A 22,087-nucleotide genomic window follows, 5' to 3' on the forward strand; every position below is an offset into this window, starting at 1 on the left:
AAAAAAGCCCACATATAATAACCCTAATTATGCAGCAGCCCTTTTGATAATCTTTTAAGTTTGTGATCACTCATATAGGAAATGCACATATCTAAGTAATAAAACTAAGTAATGTTTTAAGTAAATTTGCGGTTTTGTGTTGGGCCGCATTCATAGCCATCCTGGGCCACAGGTTGGACGCCCCTGAATTACATAATCCCTAATGCACAGACATTTTTATCTTTTAAAATGTACTAAAAGATCAAAATTTAATGTTTCAAAAATAAAAGAAACTATATCTCATAAAAATAATCCATCTCTTTTATTAGGGTTGGTACCATAATAAGTATTTTTGGAAGAGTGAATACAAAGGATCTGTGTAGTTACTTAGCATGGATTAAAATTACTGGAATTGAGGAGAATGAAAACCAAAACTTTATGTCTCACATCATTATGAAAATACTTAGAAAAGTTCCAGTTATATATTTTGCTTTTTAAAAAATTAGTTTCACCACTACATAATAATAATAGGAAACAGGTTAAGTGTGTGGTATTGGCTTCAGTAGATAATATATTAAGAAAATGGAAGTAGTAGAGGAAGATCAAAATGAAAAAGTACACTTTGCTTCAAATAATTGGTAAGTACTTGAGCATTTAATAAAGCAAAGCAGTTCTTAACTAGAAGAGGTACAGACCTAGGGGCTGGGGGGCATTTGGAAATGGCTGGGTAGTTTTGATTGTTCCAAGATTGGGTAGTACTTCAGGCATTTAGTGGGCAGGGGCCAGAAATGCTAACCTTCCTGTAATGCTAAGTCCCACACAACAACAAAATTGTCCTGTTGAAAATGCCAATAGAGCCCCTGCTAGGAAACACTAGAATGCAGAAAGGAGAGCAGATCAATGGACACCCAAAACTGAGTACCAGCACTAAATGCCAGCATCTGTTTCCTATTAACTGTGCAGAAAATACGTATTATAGGAATTCTGGCAAAGGACAAATAAGAAGATGAGCTTATGCACTTTCACAGATGCCCAGGAAATATGCAAGGGGAAGACATTCTAGGAATAAGAATAGTGACCATCCTGGGTACATTTAGTTAATACATTAGGAAATCAGGTGGGGACTGAATATGAAGATCCACATTTAGTATGAATCCCTCACAGGAATAGGAAGATTCTCTAAAAATCTGCTTGAATTCTGTCTTCACTGGGAGGTCTTTCCAGTCCCCAGCTCTCAAGGAGTAACACTCCCCACCGGCTGGAGCGGTGGGCCCTCCTCCGTGCTCCGGCAGCACTGCACACGTTCTCCGGCAGAGCAGTAACTTGCTCGACGTGTTGGCTGACTTGACTTGTCTGTCTTCCCACTGACTGAACTACTTGAGAAAAGACAGTGACTTACTGGCACACAGGTGACTGGTTTTCAAATAGAAGTAAAGAGCAAAATAATGTGGTGCTTTAAAAAAAAATTAAAGGCAGTTTTTTAGAGCCCTTTTAGAGCCTCAAAATCAAGAGGAAAGTAGAAGTTTCCCATATATCCGCTACCCCCACATATGCATAACCTCATCTAGAGCTTTTAAAAACAAGGACACCCTAAGCTCTACCCTAAACCCAGTGAATTAGCAATTCTGTTGGTCAGCCTAAGCATCTACATTTTGAAATTGTCTATTCAATTCTGACAGGCACTCCAGGTTGAAAACCATATAGTACACACACAAATAGGACTATTTTTGTCCCCATCTTACAAATAAGGCAACAGGTAAAGAGGAGTAGCTTGCCCAGAAACCCCCTTACACATACAAATTAAATTTTATCATGTTTAGTACAAAATAAACATTCAAGAATTATGAACTATATCATTCCTCTCTCAAAAAGCAAATACACTGAGGATGACAGGTTATTTATTCTACCTAATGACAAATACTTGAAACACTATTTCTAACCTCCTGGAAGGTGGCAATTTCAGATGGGGGTGGGGGATAAGAAAAGGTAGTTGATTTTAAGCCATGGAATGGGGTACAATACCTGAGAGCTTCAGACACCCCAAGGCTAGTGAAGGCATCTCTGTGCTAATGATTCCTGTGGGCACGGAAGCATTAAAGGATTCTGAGCAGGTGACCATCATCACAAAAACATGTTTTATAAGGGTGGACCCTGCAGCAGTGTATAAGAGTGACTGAGGTGAAGAGACACTGAAGGTAGTAAGTGCACTTGGAATTCCCCAGTAGTCCAGGGTGAGACAAGATGGGCTTGCACAGGAAAATACAGCTGATAAATGCTGTGGTGACGGAAATGAAAGGAAAAGGACACTTTCTAGAGGCATATGACAATGGAGCGGACTCGGCTGACCAGGGAAGGATTGCTTAACTGAACCAGTGTAGGGACCCCAAGACGATCCAGAATCTGGTTTTCCATGCCGTGAGTGCTGCCTAACTGCTGCTGTGGGAAGGAACACCCTCTGTGAAACAGGAGCTTCCTAAGTCTGCGTGGCTCCAGAAAGGGAAAACCTGACTGGGGAAATCATTAGGTTTCTCTTCTTTCACACTGATTTTCTAAGTCCCCATCGTTGCTTTTATGGCAGAGAAACTGAAGAGCTAAACATTTTCAACCAGTTAACAAGTTTGTTCCGAGCACTTGTTATGTAATCACCCAAAGATCACTACAAAATCCACTTGTCTCTCACGCATGACCATAACTGCTAAGCCCATCATTTCATTTTCCCTTGCTCCCTCTTTTCTAGAGTCAATTTACAAAAATGTACAAATGTCTATAACTTACAAAACACCATGCAAAAAACCATAACTGTTTTGGGAAAAAAGTGCTACTGCCTAACGCAGAAGTGGATGGGTATATCATTGCAATATAACTAGAATGTTGTAATTTTATCCAAAGAAAAAAAAGTAATTTTTGAAAGCGTAATAGGTTATTTCTTTACAAGAGAGACACCTAGTGGCTAGCTTCTAAAACAGGCTGTAGCTCAACTATTAATTCACACTTTTGTCTAATAATGGGCACATGCCTACTATCTTAATAATTAAATCTGAGAGAGGCCCATAGAGAGCTCAAGAGCCCTGGGCCAAAAGGAAGTTAGAAATGCAATTCTAAGCTGGCAGCGGTAAAGGAAAGGTAAGGAGGACTGGTTTGCTTAGAACTGAGGGTTAAGGTCAGGTAGAAACAAAGTGTGGGGAGAAGATCAAAAGTTGGGCCCATTTCTGGGAAATGGGTGGTGAGGCCACATGTAAGAGTCCAAGCCTGAAATTAAGCTAAAGACATTATTGGGAAAGGTCTCCATATAATTCTTTTTTTTTCCAATTGACAAGTCAAAGTATATTCCCCATCTCACTGCTGAATCCTCAGACCCAAAGAGCCAGAAAATAAAAGGAGGAATTCATGGAGCCAAATGAGACATGTTATACAAGCAGAGCCACAGTCTCCAGGTGTGATATCTACAGCTTCCTGTAGAAGCTAAAACACAACTAAAAGAGCCAACTAAAACACAACTAAAAGAGCCATTTCATTCTTTTTCCATTGTAAAGGTATACTGTAATTTAGGCAGTCCACTATTAATGAATATTTAAATTCATACTACATTTTGCTATTAAAATAATGTTATACTATCTTTGTATATATTTCATTTTCCATCTATATGGTTACATCTATCAGAGAAATTCCAAGCATTGCAGGATGAACAGTAATTATCATGCCTTCTGGATCCACCTCTTTCCCACTAATGACCTTACCTTTGTACTGGGGCCAGTGCTTATTTTAAACAATTAAGGCAACATGGTAAAGAGGATCATCTGAAAACCCTCCCAAAAGCAAACAGTAAGAAACCCTGGAGAGAAACAGAACAAACATACTGCACTCATCAGAAAGTAAGAAAAATCTTAGGCCAAAAGGAAACAGGAACTGAAAACCACAGTGGAAGCTCAAGATACACACACTCAGGAGACCTCTGCCAATCTTGATAAGCAAGAGGCTCGTGTTTCAACAGTTACTGGGTGACATGAGGCAAGAACCTGGGCACACCTAAACTGGAGACCTCAATCTGAGATCACTGCATAAAACCAGTGAGCAGGCGAACCAGAAAAATGCTTACCATTCGCAAAAGGAGACAAGGAAGCTTAGAGACCTCAGCTTCAGACGGAATAAGGCAAATGGGATGGGGAGGAAGGTTTCAGTTGAGAATGATGCCTAACTGCAGCTTCCTCAAATGCGTCTGAAGTTCAGATTATTACTACTAGTATAGCTAGTCCCAGCAATTTCAGACTAAGAAATTAAAGAGGATTCTGGATTGGTGCCACAGGGTATTTGGCAAATGCAAATGTGTACTACCTTTTTGAATTCATAATTACATTTTAGGAGAAAAAACAAGCCACCATAATCAAGAGTCAATAGAAACAGCAAGCACTAGTAACAGATTTCCAAGCCTTTCACATACTGGAATTACATAGATAATAAATACCCTAAATTAGTAAACAAAAGGGAGCTTGAAACATGAGAAAGGAATACAATTCTATCTTAAAGACCAGGCAGATTTGGGAAAGAAACAGAACTTCTAAAAATAAAAAACATAACTGAAATAAACAAAACAAAATGGTCTAAAGACCAGATTAATTAGACACAGCTGAGGAGAGACAACAACTTGGGTAATATAGCTGAGTAAATTACCCAGAATGTAGCAAAGACAAAGAAATAAGAAAGATAATTCATTAGAATTTTCCAGAACTGTCATATTCGGGAGGACAACAAATCTGGAGGAAGATAAACAAAAAAGAAAACACCCACGTAGTGAAACTGCAGAACTCCAAAGATAAAATAAAGATCTTAAAAGCAGCTTAAAAAAAAAAAAGACTATATAAAACAACAGTATTCTCCACAGTGGCAAAAGTAAGAAGTGTAACAAACAAATGAGATACTAAAATAAGTGTCAACTTGAGATAGTTCACATTCAGCTAACTATCATGCAAAAGTAAGGGTAAGCTATAATGATTCCACACACATGAAATTTTAAAGGAGGCATATTCAGGAAAAAAACATTAGAACAGATATTATCTTTGGGGAGGAGAAGAACTAATTAGGGAAAACGTTTGTGGGATGACAGTAACATTCTATGTTCTCAGAGGGAGTAGGTTCTATAGGTATACACACTTGTCAAAGCCCAACAAATGTATACTTACGATTTGTGTATTTCATTGCATGTAAATTTTACGTCAATAGAAAAAGTGAGCTTCCTATCTTTCAGATAATTGTTTAAACCACGGAATATTTTTGGCACTGAATAATCACAGATGCCATTCCATGACAGTACTCTTACACTTAACTTTTTATTTAATGACTACATAGAATACCACTGCATGAAAGTACCATCACTAACTCAGTCCCATACTGATAAGTTCTTGAGGTTTTTCATAGTCTTTACACCATTAAAAACAATGCTGTGACAAATATATGTGTACATATATCTCTGTGAAGTATACTAATACATTTGTGGACTAAATTCCTTGAGTGGGCATATATAACATTTTGAAAAATATTACCAAATTGCTTTCTAAATGACTATTAATTTATACTCTCAAGAACACAGAGGAGGAAAATGGCCTGGTTAACCCATACCTCCTCCTTCTTTTTAAAATTTTTTAAAAAGATTTAATTTATTTTTTTAGAGAGAAGGGAGAAAGAGAAGGAAACTTCGATCTGTGGTTGCTTCTGGAGTGCCCCCTACTGGGGACCTGGCCTGCAACCCAGGCATGTACCCTGACTGGGAATGGAACCAGCAACCCTTTGGTTCACAGGCCAGTGCTCAATCCACTGAGCCACACCAGCCAGGGTGGGTTTTAAATTTTTAAAAAACTTTTTTATTTTGAAATAATGTCAGACTTTATAGAAAACTTACAAAAATACCTAAAGAATTCTTTAATTAGCTGCTCAAATCACCACTTGAACATTTGATTTTTAAGAAGTTTAGTTTGAGTTCTTGACTATATTACAGTTTAAGCTATTGAAATAAAAAACTAATGTAATACCCAGGGAGTAATAATAATAATAATCATCATCATCATCATCATCATCATCATCATCATCTTGGTGTAGAACCACAATCCAAAATCCCCAAATCTCAAAAATATAAGTTTTTTTCCTAACTCCTTGGGCAGCAAAACCTGATTGAGCCCATTTACAGTCACGCCTACTTGTCAGCTTTAGAACTCACCAAACCCCACACTTGCCACATTTTGAGGAGAAAAAAAAGTTTCAGCACTCAGTGCTTCTTGGAAATGCTTTGTACTTGGTAGGACTTGTGTGAATCATGAGGCTATGCTCCCCCTCTCCCCCAAGAGAAAACACTTCATGGTTTAGTACTTATCGGTTGCAGCACTCATTTCCAGTTCTGGAATGAATTAACGAGGAGTACACTGTTGGGAATTGCTCTGCCTGATTTCAGGAATTGTAACTACCCCCCATGGCTAAGGATGAGTGAGCAACCTCCAGAATTGGAGCCACTAGGAGACAAAGCTTGTCTCTGGTAGCAAACGCTGCCTCTGCTCCCCCCATCAAAGCATGGTCGGTTAGTCCATGACCAGTAGGAGTCCTCACAGAGAGGGGCAACCCAAGCCAGACACAATCACTTGGAAGGACTCGGTCCATCACGGAAGGACTCGACATGCAGGACGCGGGCTGCAACAAAGAGGGAGTGATGGACCCTTGCCCCCCACCCAGCTATTCTGACATAGCCCGAGTCCCCATGTCGTCAGGGAAAAGCGTTTCCTGGCTCTAATCCACTTAAGCCTGAAAATCGGTGATGCGGGAGGTGGTGCATGGCTAGAGTGGGATCTAGGGTGATCAGGCATTAGAAAGAGTTCCTAAAAGTCCTGTGAAACCTGCTTTGCTAAGAGTACTTTCATTCATATGATAAGGATCTGAGCAGGAAATGAGTATGTTTCCCAAAGTTTCTGCAATCCCCTTTCCTGACACTGACTCAGACTAAGCCCTCGTTTTTCTTTGAAATGTTATCTACTGTTTGATCCTTACCACCTGTATCCCTGTGTATTAAAACCCAATAAAAGTCCCTGGAGGAAGGGGCTCCTGGCCTTTTTCGCCTGAGAAATTGGCCACCTCTCTTCCCCAAGCAGATCATGTTGGTAGTGTTACTTTCATCCGTGGCGAAAAGGGGGACTTGCTGGCAAAGTCACCCCCACAGTACACCAACGTAACACTGTATGCTGTAAAAAGTTCTAGGTTTCACTACAGAAACAGGATGGACTGATTGTGTAATGCTGCCCCAGACTGGGGGTGAATGTAATATAGTAAAGGTACTATACCTCAGAATGTCAGATAAAAAAGTCACTGTATATTATTTACTGAGTGCCAGGTATGTAGTCTGTTGGTCCATGACCAGTAGCAAACTACATACCTGGTATGGTATTACTTCATTCAATCCTCTGAACAACCCAGTAAGTTTGATCTTGCCCAAGATCATCTAATGTGTACCAAATGGTACAGGCATTACTGAAATACAGGTTTATTTAAGTCAAGCCTTAATCACTTTTGAAAGATGAGAAAAGCATTGAAAATGAGTCTGTTAGAAACACAAGTGAGAATAGAGGTGAAAACAATTCTTTTAAAGGATTTAGTATTTGCTTCTTGACTCCTTCTAACAAATAACACTACCATTACCTAAAGTCTTGGCCATTTTCATATTGAATGGTTAAAAAAACACAGGTATCTCAAAGAAGGTACTTCTAAGTGTGTTTTTATTTTTCTCCCATAGTCCACCCCTACAGTACAGGACCTTATTTATTTATCTTATTCCACCTATTACCAATCAAAATTTTCTGTAGCCCTGACTTTGCCATGCATTAAGTTCAGTAAGCATGCCTTCTGTTTTCATCTAAATCAGTGCTTCTCAAATACGGGTGATTCTGCCTCTCCCCTCTGCCCTACCTCGGGGGACATCTGGCAAGACATTTTTGTTGTCACAACAGAGAGTGTGTGTATGTGTGTTACCAACAGCTGGAGAATACTCTAGAATGCACAAGCCAGACTTCTACAATAAAGAATTCTCTGGCTCAAAATGTCAATAGTGCCAAAATTTAAATCTTTGATGAAAATGCTAAATAAGAATAAACAAAATAGCCCTGGCTGGTGTGGCTCAGTGGGTTGAGTGCTGGCCTATAAACCAAAAGGTTGCTGCTTCGATTCCCAGTCAGGGCACATGCCTGTACTGCAGGCCGAGTACCCAGTTGGGGGCGTGTGAGAGGCAACAATCGATGTTATCTCTCACATATCAATGTGTCTCTCCCTCTCTCCCTTTCTTCCCTTCTCTCTAAAAATAAATAAAATCTTTTAAAAAAAGAATAAACAAAATATTGGGATTAAAGAGATTTCCAAGCTGACTAAGCAATAATATTCTTTAAAAATGCCTTTCTACTAGCTGAAAAGTAATATTAACGCTTTATTATTCATCTAACATCTGAAGACAGACATTTTAAATTCAGTTAGTAGCAAAACCATTTTTCCTTTAAAAATTTACTGGGCCATTTAACAATGAAGAAATGGAAAAACTCAGTTACACAAATTAACAATTTTTTCACCACTGAACTGACTCCCAAGATGAATGATAGCTCATCACTGAATTAAAGTCAAATGTTACACTTAAACTTGTGGGCAAATATTCCATATCTTAGTGCAATGAAGTGAAATTTAAACAAAATATTATTTCAAACTTTAAAATTAATAATTCTCTTCAATCCTCACCTGAGGTTATTTTTATTGATTTTAGGGGTGGGGGTGCAGAGAACATCAATGTGAGAAACACTGATTGGTTGCCTCCCATATAGGCCCTGACCAGGGATGAAACCCGCAGCCTAGACATGTGCCCTGGCTAGGGACTGGACCCACAACCTTTTGGTGCATGGGATGATGTTCCAACCAACAGAGCCACCCGACCAGGAGCAAAATTGGTAAGTTTTTTAGAAAAAGAGTCAACTCAGTACTAGTGATATTTAAACAGGTATTCTCATATGGTACTACAAATGGAAATGAAAAACTGGTTTAACCCTACTTTATTATTAGTCCCACCTTATAAATGAGGAAACTGAGGCACAAAGTAGTTATGCGCATTACTTTAAAAGGTCACATACCTAGGAAGATGCTGATCAGAGAAATTTGAACTCAGGCAGCCTGGTTCTAGTTTGTGCTCTTGACCACTCTGTTTTACTATTTCTACGTTTTATAGAATATTTTTACAACTATTGAAAATGCATCGAAAATGGGAGACAAAATTAAAGGATAAACAGACTGATAAATATGTTCAAATGAACATAACAGATTGAGATGATATATAAACAGGAACATCTTAAAAGAAATAAAAAATGTAAGAGATCGGCCTCTCTAATGATTACATAGTCAAAAAAGTTGAATAAAATTCAATTAAAGTGCAGGTATAACTAAAATAGGTACTCTGATACTTTTTTTGATGAAGGTACAAAGTAGTACTTTCAGGGAAAAACAACTCGGAGTTTCTCTAAAAAGTATAAATGAATGTAGTCTCTGACCCAGTACTTCTGCTTTCTAGGAATTAATCCTACAGAAATATCACATAAGCACACAAAACAATCTGTTCAACAATATTTATTACAGCATTATTTGTAACAAAAACTAGAAATAAGCTAAATGTTCATGAATGTGGAGATAATTAAATGAATTACTATAGAGTAGTCACAGTTGGAGCAGACAACTTAAAACAATGAGGCAGATTTGCAATAACAAGAAAAGAGATCCATACTATATTGTTTAAGGGAAAAGAGCTGGCTGCAGAAAAAAGTGTGTGGCTTTATATCTGAGAAGGCACAGAGCAGTTACTTCACATTTCAAATAAATTATGCCAATTTCCAAATATACTAGTTTCAAAATGTGCAAAGGAATCACCTCACATTTGATAAATGAAAGGCATTACTTTACTTCTGGAAGCCAACCAGGAAAAAGGAAAACCACATTTACAAATATCTATGTCTTGAAACATATTAAAAAAATGGATAACATTATCTAATAATATAACATGTTTTGAAAAGACAGAAGGTTTATTAGAATACTAATAATTCTGATGCTGTCTTTTTAATTTATGAAGAGTAAAACCGGAAGGGAATTCAAGTTTACCTAGCACAAACCCCACATCACACAGATGAAGCCCAGAGAAAGGAAGTAAGTTGTACAAGTTTCACACATACTAAGAGACTGAAGAGGAAGGAACTCACTCAGTTTGTTTGTTGTTTTTTTTTAACTCTAAATCCAGAATCTTGACTTGTGAAGGGCATTATCCAATAATTTACTGGGCTACTTACAGGACTTGGAACGCTTACAGTCCTGTGTATTAATGGGGCCTTTTTGATCTAGCACTTTCAGAAAGCAGCAAACTAATCTCTGTTGTATTACCTGTATTCACACTCACTACAGAGTAAAAGTTTCCAAAGTCCCTTTCTTTCACATCACTGGCTTTCAAATAAAATCTTAGTGGAATCCTAAGGTAGAAACGATAATAAAAAGCTGAGCTGCTCTGAGCAAAACCATGCATGAGTCCTCTATGACTCACTGCTTTGACCCTGAAGTCTCTGAAACACTTCCAGGGTATCTGGGATCTCAGAGACACAGACACACAGACACACAGACACACAGACACACAGACACACACAGACACACACACACACACACACACACACAGCAAGCCCAAATTTTTATTAGTTTCACTATACAAAATCAGCTTAAGTTTCTAAATGCTTATTTTCAAATTGTATAGTTATCTTTTCATGGATCAATAACAAACAGCTCACAGACCACACTTTTGGTAGCACTGTATCATATCAAACTAAACCTTAAAAGATGTTCCTGACTTTGGAAGTAGGGGGTAGGACAGGACAGAGCAATGGGGGAAAAAGGTGGGACAACTGTTAATGGAACAACAATTCAAAAAAGATATTCCTGATAACATCAGAACACCTGATATAGTAAGGAAGAAGTTAGAAACTTACTTCTTATCAAAAAATGTTGAATTTTCTTTCCTCTTGGTGAATCCATTGGGTAGAAGTTTTAAGTTAATACCTTGCCTTCGGGCACGATTTTTCATGAAGTACATCTAACAACCAAAAAAATTAGACAAATTAATTTTTAAATTCCTTAAATTTAAAAAGTGAATAAAATAACTTTCAAAATATAGCAGTTAAGATTGAGTACTGCCTTGGCTGATGTAGCTCAGTGAATTGAGCACGGGCCTATGAAACAAAGGGTTGCTGGTCCAATTCCCAGTCAGGGCACATGCCTGGGTTGCAGGCCAGGTCCCCAGTAGGGGGCACATGAGAGGCAACCACACATTGATGTTTTTCTCCCACTCTTTCTCCTTCCCTTCCCCTCTCTCTAAAAACAAATGCATAAAAACATATACTTTTAAAGATTTATTGAGTACTTGTGTTTCACAAACTGTGCCAAGAAGCAATGCCATTTAGTCCTCAGAACACGATGAGACAGGTACTGCTCCATCACCTCCATTTGGCAGTGAGAATTAATGAATGGCCAACACTATACAACTATTTCTAACAGGCAGAGCCCGTATTCAAATCCAGGTCTGTGTAACTTCAGAGCCAGCGCTTTTACCCATATGCTCTACAAGCCAAGACAAGGTCATTTGGCAATCATAGGTGCTACCTATACAGTTCTCTCTCTTTGAGTGATGGTTTTATAATATATATCTGTTTTTATTACTAGAGAGGTACTTCACTCAGGGGAGGAATCATGGCACTGCCTAGACCAAGCCTAATGAAAAATATTAGGCAAAGAAATGGTCAAGTCTAAACACAAGTTTCTTGATTAAATAAATGGGGATCTAGAGTTTGCAATGCAGAGTCAAGACAAACAAGACCCAAGCCAAGGGAAAAGAAAGGCAAGCAATCACTGGATAATAATAAAAATGATTTAAGAAATTATATACAATTTATAACTACAGAACTTTGGTTTCAACTGTGGCAGTGGTTATAACAACCAACTCTCCCAATGAAAACAGCTAAGAACACTAGATAATGGGGAGATAATGGGGAAAACACACACACACACACACACACACACACACACACACACACACACAATAAAGTGTACTTTAATACCTCTAAAAGCAGTGAAGAGGAAAATACAGGTCAACTCTATTAAACAGTGAGAACTCAGGTAAGCAAAGTAATGAAGCCACTTTTGCAAATTCTAGCAAATACAGGCTTCCCCTCTCACCAGCCTCTGAGCAAGGGGGTCAGAGTCAAAACCTTGTAAACTTCTAGGCAGCTCTCTTTAAATGCAGCTGAGTCACAGGAAAAGGGTAAACCAGACATAAACTCCAGAGTGTGCTAGGAAGTATGCACTGGTCTAACTGGAACAGGAGGAGGAAAAATCCATTAGAAGTTGTGGTCATGAGCTAGCCCTTGCACAGAGTTGAAATGAAAATTTGCTTTGCTTTTGTGGTCAAGAGAATCTTAAAACTTTAACTTGGTTTCAGATAGACCCAGATTCACAATGTTCCCAGGTACCTGGTAGAAAAAAAAAAAGACCTGTGTGTTCCATCTTCAAAAAATTCTTGCAAATAACTTTTTAAAGAAAGAAAGCAGCACTCAAAAAATAAACAAGTATAAACAATAAAGAAAAAAGGCTTAATAAGCAGGAACCAAAGGAGACAAAAAGAGGCAGCCGAGAGACTTCCACATGTATCAATAAATTTAAATGAATCATACACAGCTTACAGGACAGTTCTGCAAAATTTAAAGGAATAAAATAAAGCCTGAAAGTATCTACAGTGAAACTATAAAAAGTGACTCAGAAGATTTTTAAAAGAAATAAAACTAGAAATGTCCTAGAATGCAATATAGAAATAAAAAAGATGAAAAAAAAAAGCTGAAGACAGGTCAAAGGATAGGTAAGACGTAGGGAGAAGACCTAAGCTATATTTAATGGTAGTTTTAGAAGGAGAAAAGAGAAAGAATAAGGCAGAGATAGTATTTTAATAGAAATGGGCTGATGCTTCAGTTCTTGCAGAACTGAAGAAAAACACTATACAGTTTCAAGAACCCTAACATTTTCCAAATAAGGTGAATAAAGATAAATCTGCATTTTCACATTATAGTAAAAATGCAGGGCTTCTGGCCAAGATGGGGGTGTAGGAAGATATGCTTTGCTTCCTTGCACAGCCAAATAAATGACAGCCACCAATTTAAAATGAACCAGAACTGCTGGAAAAGCAAACTGTATGGAAGGCCGACAACCAATGAGTTAAGGAAGAAACATTCATCCAGACTGGTAGGAGGGAGACAGGGAGACAGGCAGCCAGGGTGGAGGGAATGCACAGAAAAATGGTGGCTGACAGACTGGGCAGTCCTCTATTTGCACATGGATAAACCAGGAGGAACAACTGGAGAGTAAGACAACCCAGGGTTCCAGCACAGGAAAAGAAAGTTTCAAAACCTCTGGCTGTAAACACCTGTGGTGGTAGTGGCAGCACTAGACACTGCCAGTCTCACAGGAGAGTCCATTGGTGGGGTCCATGGGGCCCTAGAACATACACAAGCCAATCCGCATGAGAATCAGCATCGGAAAGGCACAATTCCCCTGTGGGTAGTTAGGGAAGTGACTGAAAGCTGGCTGAGAGCCGAACAGATGGCATCATTCCCACTCTGACCCTCCCCCACAAACAGTGTCAAAACGTGTCAAAGGGAGTTGCCCCACCCTGGTGAATTCCTAAGGCTCTGCCACTTCCAACATAACAACTGTACCAAGACAAAGAAATATGGTCCAGATGAAAGAACAGATCAAAACTCCAGAAAAAGAACTAAGCAATGAGGAGATAGACCGCCTATCAAGTGTAGAGTACAAAACCCTGGTAATCAAGATGCTCACAGAAATGATTGCACACGGCTGCAAAATAAAAGAAGTGAAGGCTATACAAAGTGAAATAAAGAAAAATATACAAGGAACCAAGAGTGAAGGGAAGCAAACTGGGACTCAAATCAATTGATTTAGAACAAAAAGAAGAAAAAAACATTCAACCAGAAGAGAATTAAGAAACAAGAATTCAAAAGGGGCAAGGGATTTCAGGAACAACTATAAAGGATACATGGACAAAACGAAGGGGGTTGTGGTGGGAGAAAATGTAGACAACTGTATTTGAACAACAATAAAAAAATAAAATAAACAAATAAAATAAAATAAAATGAGGAGAGGCTACCTAACCTCTGGGACAACTTTAAATGTTCCAACAGCCAAATCACAAGGGCGTCAGAAGAGGAAGAACAAGAAACTGAAAACTTATTTGAAAAAATAATGAAAGAAAACTTCCCCAATATAAGGAAGGAAATAGACATACAAGTCGAGGAAACTCAGAGTCCCAAGAAGTTGGGCCCAAAAAGGAACACACCAAGACACGTTTTAGTTAAATTATCCAAGACTAAAGATAAAGAGAGAATCTTAAAAGCAGAAGAGAGAAGAAGTTACCTACAAAGGAGTTACCGTAAGACTAAAAGCTGATTTCTCAAAAGAAATCTTGTGGGCAAGAATGGGCTGGAAAGAAGTGTTTAAAGTCATTAAAAGCAAGGACCTACATCAAAGATTACTCTCTCCAGCAAAGCCATCGTGTAGAATGAACAGGCAGATAAAGTGCTTCCCAGATAAGGCAAAGTTAAAGGAGTTTATCATCACCAAGTCCTTATTATATGAAATGTTAAAGGGACTTATTTAAGGAAAAGAAGATCAAAACTATAAACAGCAACATGACAGCAAACTCACAACTATCAACAATTGAACCTAAAAACAAAACAAAATAAAACAAAAGCAAAAACAAACTAAGCAAACAACTAGAACATGAACAGAATCACAGAAGCAGAGATCACATGGAGGAATATGAGCTGGGGGTGGTGGGGGAGAATGGGGAAAAAGATATAAGCAATAAGAAAAATAATTGGTAGGTGCAAGATAGACAGAAGGAGGTTAAGAAGAGTATAGCAAATGTAGAAGACAAAGATGGGCTTTGACTCATGGGCATGAACTAAGTGGGGGGAATGCTGGAGGGAAGAGGAATACAAGGCAGAGGGGGATAAATGGGAGTTAATAAATAGGATGACTGTAATAGCATAATCAATAAAATATACTTAAAGGATGCAGAACACAAAAATAATGCAGCCAGAAAATATTTTAAAGGCAGTTAAAAATGACAGATGACTTTACAACTATGGAAACCACAGACATTGGAAAAACAAATCTGAACTCAGAATTCTACAAAGAAAAATCACTAAGAGTGAGGATGAAATAAAAATACTCGAATAACCGAAAGACTAATCTAAGAGTTGGTAACCAACAAACCCTCTCTAAAAGACAGTCTAAAGGATGTACTTGAGGCAGAAAGTGATCTCTCAGATGGTAGGTCTAAGATGATGAATGTAGGTATAAAGAGAAAAGAAAGTTGGAAATATGAAGATACACCAAAATAAACACTTGCTGGATAAAAAAGTAATTACTGTAGGAAGATTAAAAAAACACTTTAAATATATAAAAACAGTAAGAAAAGTTAGTAGAGAGTTAAATGAAATTTAAGAGTTCTAAAGGAACTGCTAACAAACTAGGGCCAAATCCCGCTTGTCACCAATTTTTATAACCAATTTTTTTTTGCAATACAGTCCCCCCCCTCCGCTGTTTATGTACTATTTATGGCTGCTCTCCTGCTACAATGGTGGAAAAGAGTAGTTGTGATGGAGACCATATGGCATGGAAAAAGTATCTGCCATCTGATCCTTTATAGAAAATGTTTGCCAATTCCTATTCTAAGATCCCAGCATTGTCTAGTTACACAGTTAAGATACTGATTAACTTCAGATGCTGGTAAGGTAAGTTAAGCATGTTGTATATTCAGCCTGACAAAGGAAGGATAGAAAAGGGGTGTATAACTTCTAAACCAATGAAGAGAAAAATTCAAGTGCTAAAAAAAAAAAAGACCCCCCCCCCGACAAAACACCTCAATCAGTCCAAAAGACGGGGTGGGGGGGAGGGAGATAACAAAATGGAGCAAAGAGCACAATAAGGTGATACATTTAAAGTCAAATACACATGCGACTTCCCATCAAAATGGCAGAGCAGGCAAATGCTGTGCTTTCCTCCTCCCATGACCACATCAAAATTACAACTAAAGTATAGAACCAGCCTTCAGAACCACCTGAAGACTAGCTGTACAGTACTCTTATAACCAAGGATATAAAAAGGAAGCCATGTAGAGAATGGTGGGAGGGGCGGAGATGAAAAGTGAGCTTGTCTACCCCACACCCAGCCTTAATTGTTAAGAATCATGAGGGATTATCTCCTGGATTCATCATAGGTAAGATGTCAAGATACACATTAGTTAAGACCACCTTGGCATGACTGGGAGATGGAGCAGATCTACCTAACATGTAGAAACAAACACAGGAAGGAAACCAAAATGAGGAGACAAATAAGTATGTCCCAAATGAAACAAAGAGCAAAACTCCAGGAAAAGAACGAAACAAAATGAAGGCAAGCCATCTCCCAAAGAGTTAAAAAACACTGGTTATAAAGATACTCAGTGAACTTATAGAAAGTATAGATGAGCTCAGTGAAAAAACTTCAACAAAAGATAAGAAAGATAAAACAGGACACAGAAACCATAAAAAAAAGAACGTGTCAGAAATGAATACAACGAAGAATGCATTAGATGAAATCAACAGCAGAGGACCAAATCAGTGGTTTGGAAAACAACATAGTGAAAAACACTCAACTGGAACACCTAAAAACAATTTAAAAAAAAATGAGGACAGTTAATGAGGATGTTGTGGGACAACATCCATTGTAACAACATTCGCATCACAGAGGTACCAGCAGAAGCAAAAGCACAAGGGATTGAAAACCCATTTAAGAAATAATGACTGAAAACTTCCATACCCTAAGCTAAAGAAATAGACAAGTAAGTCCAGGAAGAGTTCCAACCAAGACAAATCCAAAGAGGCCTATACCAACACACGTCATCATTAAAATGTCAAAGGCTAAAAACAAATAAAATCATACAAGGGAGTTCCCATAAGACTGTCAACTCATTTCTGACCAGAAACTTTGCAGGCCAAAAGGGACTGGCACAAAATATTCAAAGTGATGAAAAGCAAGAAACTACAACCAAGATTACTCTACCCAGTAAGGCAAACATTTAGAATTGAAGAGATAAATCATCCCAGGTAAGAAAAAACTATAGGAGTTCATCACTAAAAAACCAGTATTCCAAGAAATGTTAAAGGGACTTCTTTAAGAAGAAAAAGATAAAAAATATGAATAATAAAATGGCAACAACTATATATCTAGCAATAATTATGGTTATGTGCTCCAATTAAAAAAAAAACAAAGAATGGCTGAATAGATAAAAAAACAAACAAACAAGGCCCTAACATATGCTGCCTACAAGAGACCCATTTCAGATCAAAAGATACACACGAACTGAAAGCAAAGGAATGGAAAAAATAGTTCATGCAAATGGAAATGAAAAATAAGCTGGGGTAGCAATAGTTATATCAGATAAAACAGACTTTAAAACAAAGACTATAACAAAAGACAAAAAGGACACAGCAATTTCACTTCTGGGTATTTATCTAAAGAAAGCCAAAACCGAACCACTAATTTGAAAAGACAAATGCATCCCTATGTCACTGCAGTATTATTTACAATAGCCAAGGTATGGAAGCAACCTAAGTGTCCGTCAATGGAAACTGATAAAGAAGTTATGGTACATATAAACAATAGAACACAAAAAGGGTGAAATCCTGCCATTCATTTGTGATAACATGGATGGATATAGAGGGTACTATATTATGCTAAGTGACATTAAGTCAAATGAATGGCAAATGAATGATTTCACTTATGTGTGGAATCTGAAAAACAAAATAAACAAACAAAACAGAAACAAACTCATAGATCCAGAGAACAAACTGATGGTTGACACGCTGGGGTGGGGGGGTGGGGGATGCTGGGGAGCTGCTTAAAAAGGTGAAAGGATCAAGTACAAATTGGCAGTTACAAATTAGTCATGGAAGGTAAAGTACAGAACAGGAAATATATAGCCAAAAATAATGTAGTAAGTTTGCATGGTGTCGGGGGGAGGTACTAAACTTACCAGTGGGATCACTTCATAAATTATATACATTATATAAATATCTGACCACTATGCTGTATGCCTGAAACTAATATAATATTGAATATCACCTATAATTAAAAAATAAATAAAAAATAAGGTCAAGAATATATGTAATTTTATCAAAATATAAATGAACTTAATGATGCAGTTAAAAGTAACAGTTATCAGACTACATAAAAACTAGAACCCAATTATATGATACTTAGAAAAGACATAACTAGAACATAAGCAAATAAAAGGGCCCATAGAAAAAAGAAAAAAAATACACCATGCAAATACCAAGCAAAGGATGGTCTTTCCTCAGGTATGCATCTAATAATTTAGCCTTAAAGTACATAAAGCAAAACTAACTGAACCATCAGAGGAAATACAAATCCTTTTGATTGTATCTACAGGGTAATGTTAACCAACCTCTCTCTGGAACTGATTTTTAAAAATCAGTATAGTTATAAACAATTTGAACAACATAATTCATAAACCTAACATAAAAGGAATATGCAGAATACTACATTCAGCAACTGCAAAAATACCTTTTATTTTCCAAGCAAACAGAACATTATAAAACATGACCACATGCTGGCCATAAACACAGTCAATGTATTTTAAAGAAACAAATTCAGAATAAAGAATATATTCCCTGACCACAATGCAATTTAACTAAAAATGAAAAAAGAAGGATTTAACAAAAGTTAAGAGGACACATTAACAAAATAGAAAAGAAATAACAATAGCAATTGACCAAAAAAAAATAGAAGACACAAGTAACCAATATCACAAAGAAAACTATCATTCATACAGACATGTATAAAGAAGAATATTATGAAGAACTTTAAGCCATAATAAATATGAAAATTTAGGTCAAATGGACAAATTCTTAGAAAAATATAATTTATTAACAAAGAGTCAAGAAGACACAGAAAATTTGACCAGTCCCATAAATAATAAAGAATATATCTCACTGGCTCAAATTCTAAGCCTGTATTTGTTCATTAATAAATTTTACCAAGTTCCTGAGGAAGAAATAATTCCTGTAATTAATTCCAATAATTCGATACATCTGAGAAGAAAATAAAAACATTCTCGAACAATTTTATGAAACTAAAATCATATTGATACAGAAACCTACGAAGATACTACAAAGGAAAATTAGAGTTCAATCTCACTCATGAACAGAAATACAAAATGAATGAATGGATGTGTACCACACACATGTAAGACAACTAAATTCTGCAAAGCATAAAAAGCATTCTTTGTTACGATAATAAAAACACCATAGAAATTTAGCTTAAAATAGAAAATCAATTAGAAGATTATATTATCCATATTATCAGAATATTATACATTAGAAAAAGAAATAATCAAAATCAGAAAAAGCACTGTGATAAAACGTAACAACCATTCATGATAAAATCTGTTAGCAAAGAAGGAACAGAACTTCCTTACAATGATCAGGAGTTATAAAACAAAGATGTCCAAGGAGTTAACCAGTGGGCATGTGACCGTTATTCTTTTTTTAAATATATTTTTAAAAATATATTTTATTGATTATGCCATTACAATTGTCCTTTTCCCCCTTCATTCTCCTCACCCTGCACACCCCTCCCTCACTATTCCCCCCCTTTAGTTTATGTCCATGTGTCACAAGTTCTTTAGATTCTATATTTCCCCTACTATTCTTGCCCTGCCCCCTATTTTCTACCTACCATCTATGCTACTTATTCTCTGTACCTTCCCCCCTTCTCCTCCTCCCACTCCCCTGTTGCTAACCCTCCATGTGATCTCCATTTCTATGGTTCCACTCCTGATAGCTGTCCTCTTAGACTGCTTTTGCTTTAGGTGTGGTTGTTAATAACTGTGAATTTGCTGTCCTTTCACTGTTCGTATTTTTTATCTTCTTTTTCTTAGATAAGTCCCTCTAACATTTCATATAATAAGGGCTTGTTATTCTTGAAAGGTTCTGCTTACAAGGCAGACCCTTGGCTAGTTTCTGGAACAATTTGACTGATAAATTGTTCCCTACACTGACTTTTCCAAATGATGAAAGTTCACTGTGTTTAAAGTGTTTGTATAAACAATGTGGTTTTATTTGTTTTACTCCTGGGAGTGTGGGATTTGGCACCTGCTAGGCAGAGTGTGCTTCTGCAACCAGTACCCAATAAAAACCTTGGGCAGAGAATTGCTAGTGGGTTTCCCTGGTAGATGACACTTCACATGTGTTATCACAACTCACTGCCAGAGGAACTGTTTACTGTGTGACTGCAATGGTAGAGAAGTCTTTGGAAGCTTGTGGCTAAATGCCTCCAGAATTTACCCTGAATGCTTTTTCATTTTGTTACTTTTACTGTATACCCTTTCAATGAAATACATTATTGCCATTAGTAGAACTGCACATTGAGTCCTGTGAATCCTTCTAGCAAAATCCTTCTATCAAACCTAGAGGTGGACTTGAGACTTGCAACATAAATATCTACTATCATCACTAGTATTTGATATTGAATTAGAAGTCCTAGCTATTTCAATAAGGTGCAAAAGAGAGAGAGAGCGAGCAAGAGAAAGCACTTAAAAGATTAAGGATAGAAATACATTATGATGAATTATTGACAGAGAAAACCTAAAGAATCTATAGATAAGATACTGCAATAGATTTTAATAAGGCTGCTCACTAAAATGTACAAGACATCTTGCTGAGAAAACCATAGATATTAAAGAAGTTACCAATAAGTGCAGAGATACAACACAACAAAGGATTTAAAGATGCAATACTATAAAGTCTAATTACCCAAGTTATTCTACAAAGTCAATGTAACCCCAATAAAAATTCTCATGTTAGAGAATACCACACCTAGAACAAAAGCAATCTAAGAGGACAGCTAGATCAGGAGTGGAACCGTAGAAATGGAGATCACATGGAGGGTTAGCAACAGGGGAGTGGGAGGAGGAGAAGGGGGGAGAAGGTACAGAAAATAAGAAGCATAGATGGTAGGTAGAAAATAAATAGGGGGGAGGGCAAGAATAGTAGGGGAAATGTAGAATCTAAAGAACTTGAGACACATGGACATAAACTAAAGGGGGGGAATAGTGAGGGAGGGGTGTGCAGGGTGGAGGAGGATGAAGGGGGGAAATAGGACAACTGTAATGGCATAATCAATAAAATATATTTTAAAATATATTTTGTAGGGGAAGGAAGACTGTAGAATCAACAGGCTGATTCTTCCTATTGGTATAGAATTTTTAAGAATATAGTTATACTCTAGAAAATGAACAAAGTGGGAGAACTTACTCTATTAGCAAGTTTTAGGGAGGTTTAAACCCCTACAATAATTGGAAGAGCATAGTACTGGTGTGGATAGACAAGTGGAATAGACAGGCCAGAAACATATGTAGATACTTGATGTATGACAAAGATGGTTCTGCAGAGCAATAGTGAAAAAGATGAACTCTTCAGTAAGTGGTGCTAGGAAGTGTATGATCCATATGGGAAATTAAATGGGACCTCCAGTTCACTTTACATACTACACAAAAGTCAGTTCCAGATAGTTTACAAACATATATGTGAGATGCAACATTAAAAGTTGCTAGAAAATAATTATGGGAAAATAAATTTATAACTTCAAGGTAAAGAAGAATTTCTTCATAAGCACAAAATAACTATAAATGAGATATGTAATAAATCTGACTATATTAAAATTAGGAACATCTGCTACCAAGACACTATAGAGTAAAAAAAAAAAAGCCAAAGAAAGGAAGATATTTATAACACATATAACCATCAACTAGGATCCAAGAAATACAAAGAATTCCTACAAACCAGAAAGAAAAAGACAGCCAAGCAATGAAAAGATGAGCAAAAGACTTGAACCAGCATTCCACAAAAGAAAATCCAATGGCCAATAAAATATTTGAAAGATG

General features: G+C 37.1%; 1 protein-coding gene across 2 annotated transcripts in view; it reads right to left on the minus strand.

Moving 5' to 3' along the window:
* ZNHIT6 (zinc finger HIT-type containing 6) overlaps positions 1-22,087 on the minus strand; it is a 62,278-nt gene that overhangs the window by 36,244 nt on the left and 3,947 nt on the right. For both annotated transcript variants that reach the window (XM_037136534.2, XM_037136533.2), the window contains exon 5: positions 11,001-11,104. In XM_037136534.2, the coding sequence (XP_036992429.2) occupies positions 11,001-11,104 (104 nt within the window). The remainder of the gene's footprint in view (positions 1-11,000; positions 11,105-22,087) is intronic.

Source organism: Artibeus jamaicensis, unplaced genomic scaffold (genome assembly GCF_021234435.1).
Source record: "Artibeus jamaicensis isolate MK-2021 breed Jamaican fruit bat unplaced genomic scaffold, CSHL_Jam_final scaffold_1019, whole genome shotgun sequence".
Taxonomy (NCBI): Eukaryota; Metazoa; Chordata; class Mammalia; order Chiroptera; family Phyllostomidae; genus Artibeus; species Artibeus jamaicensis.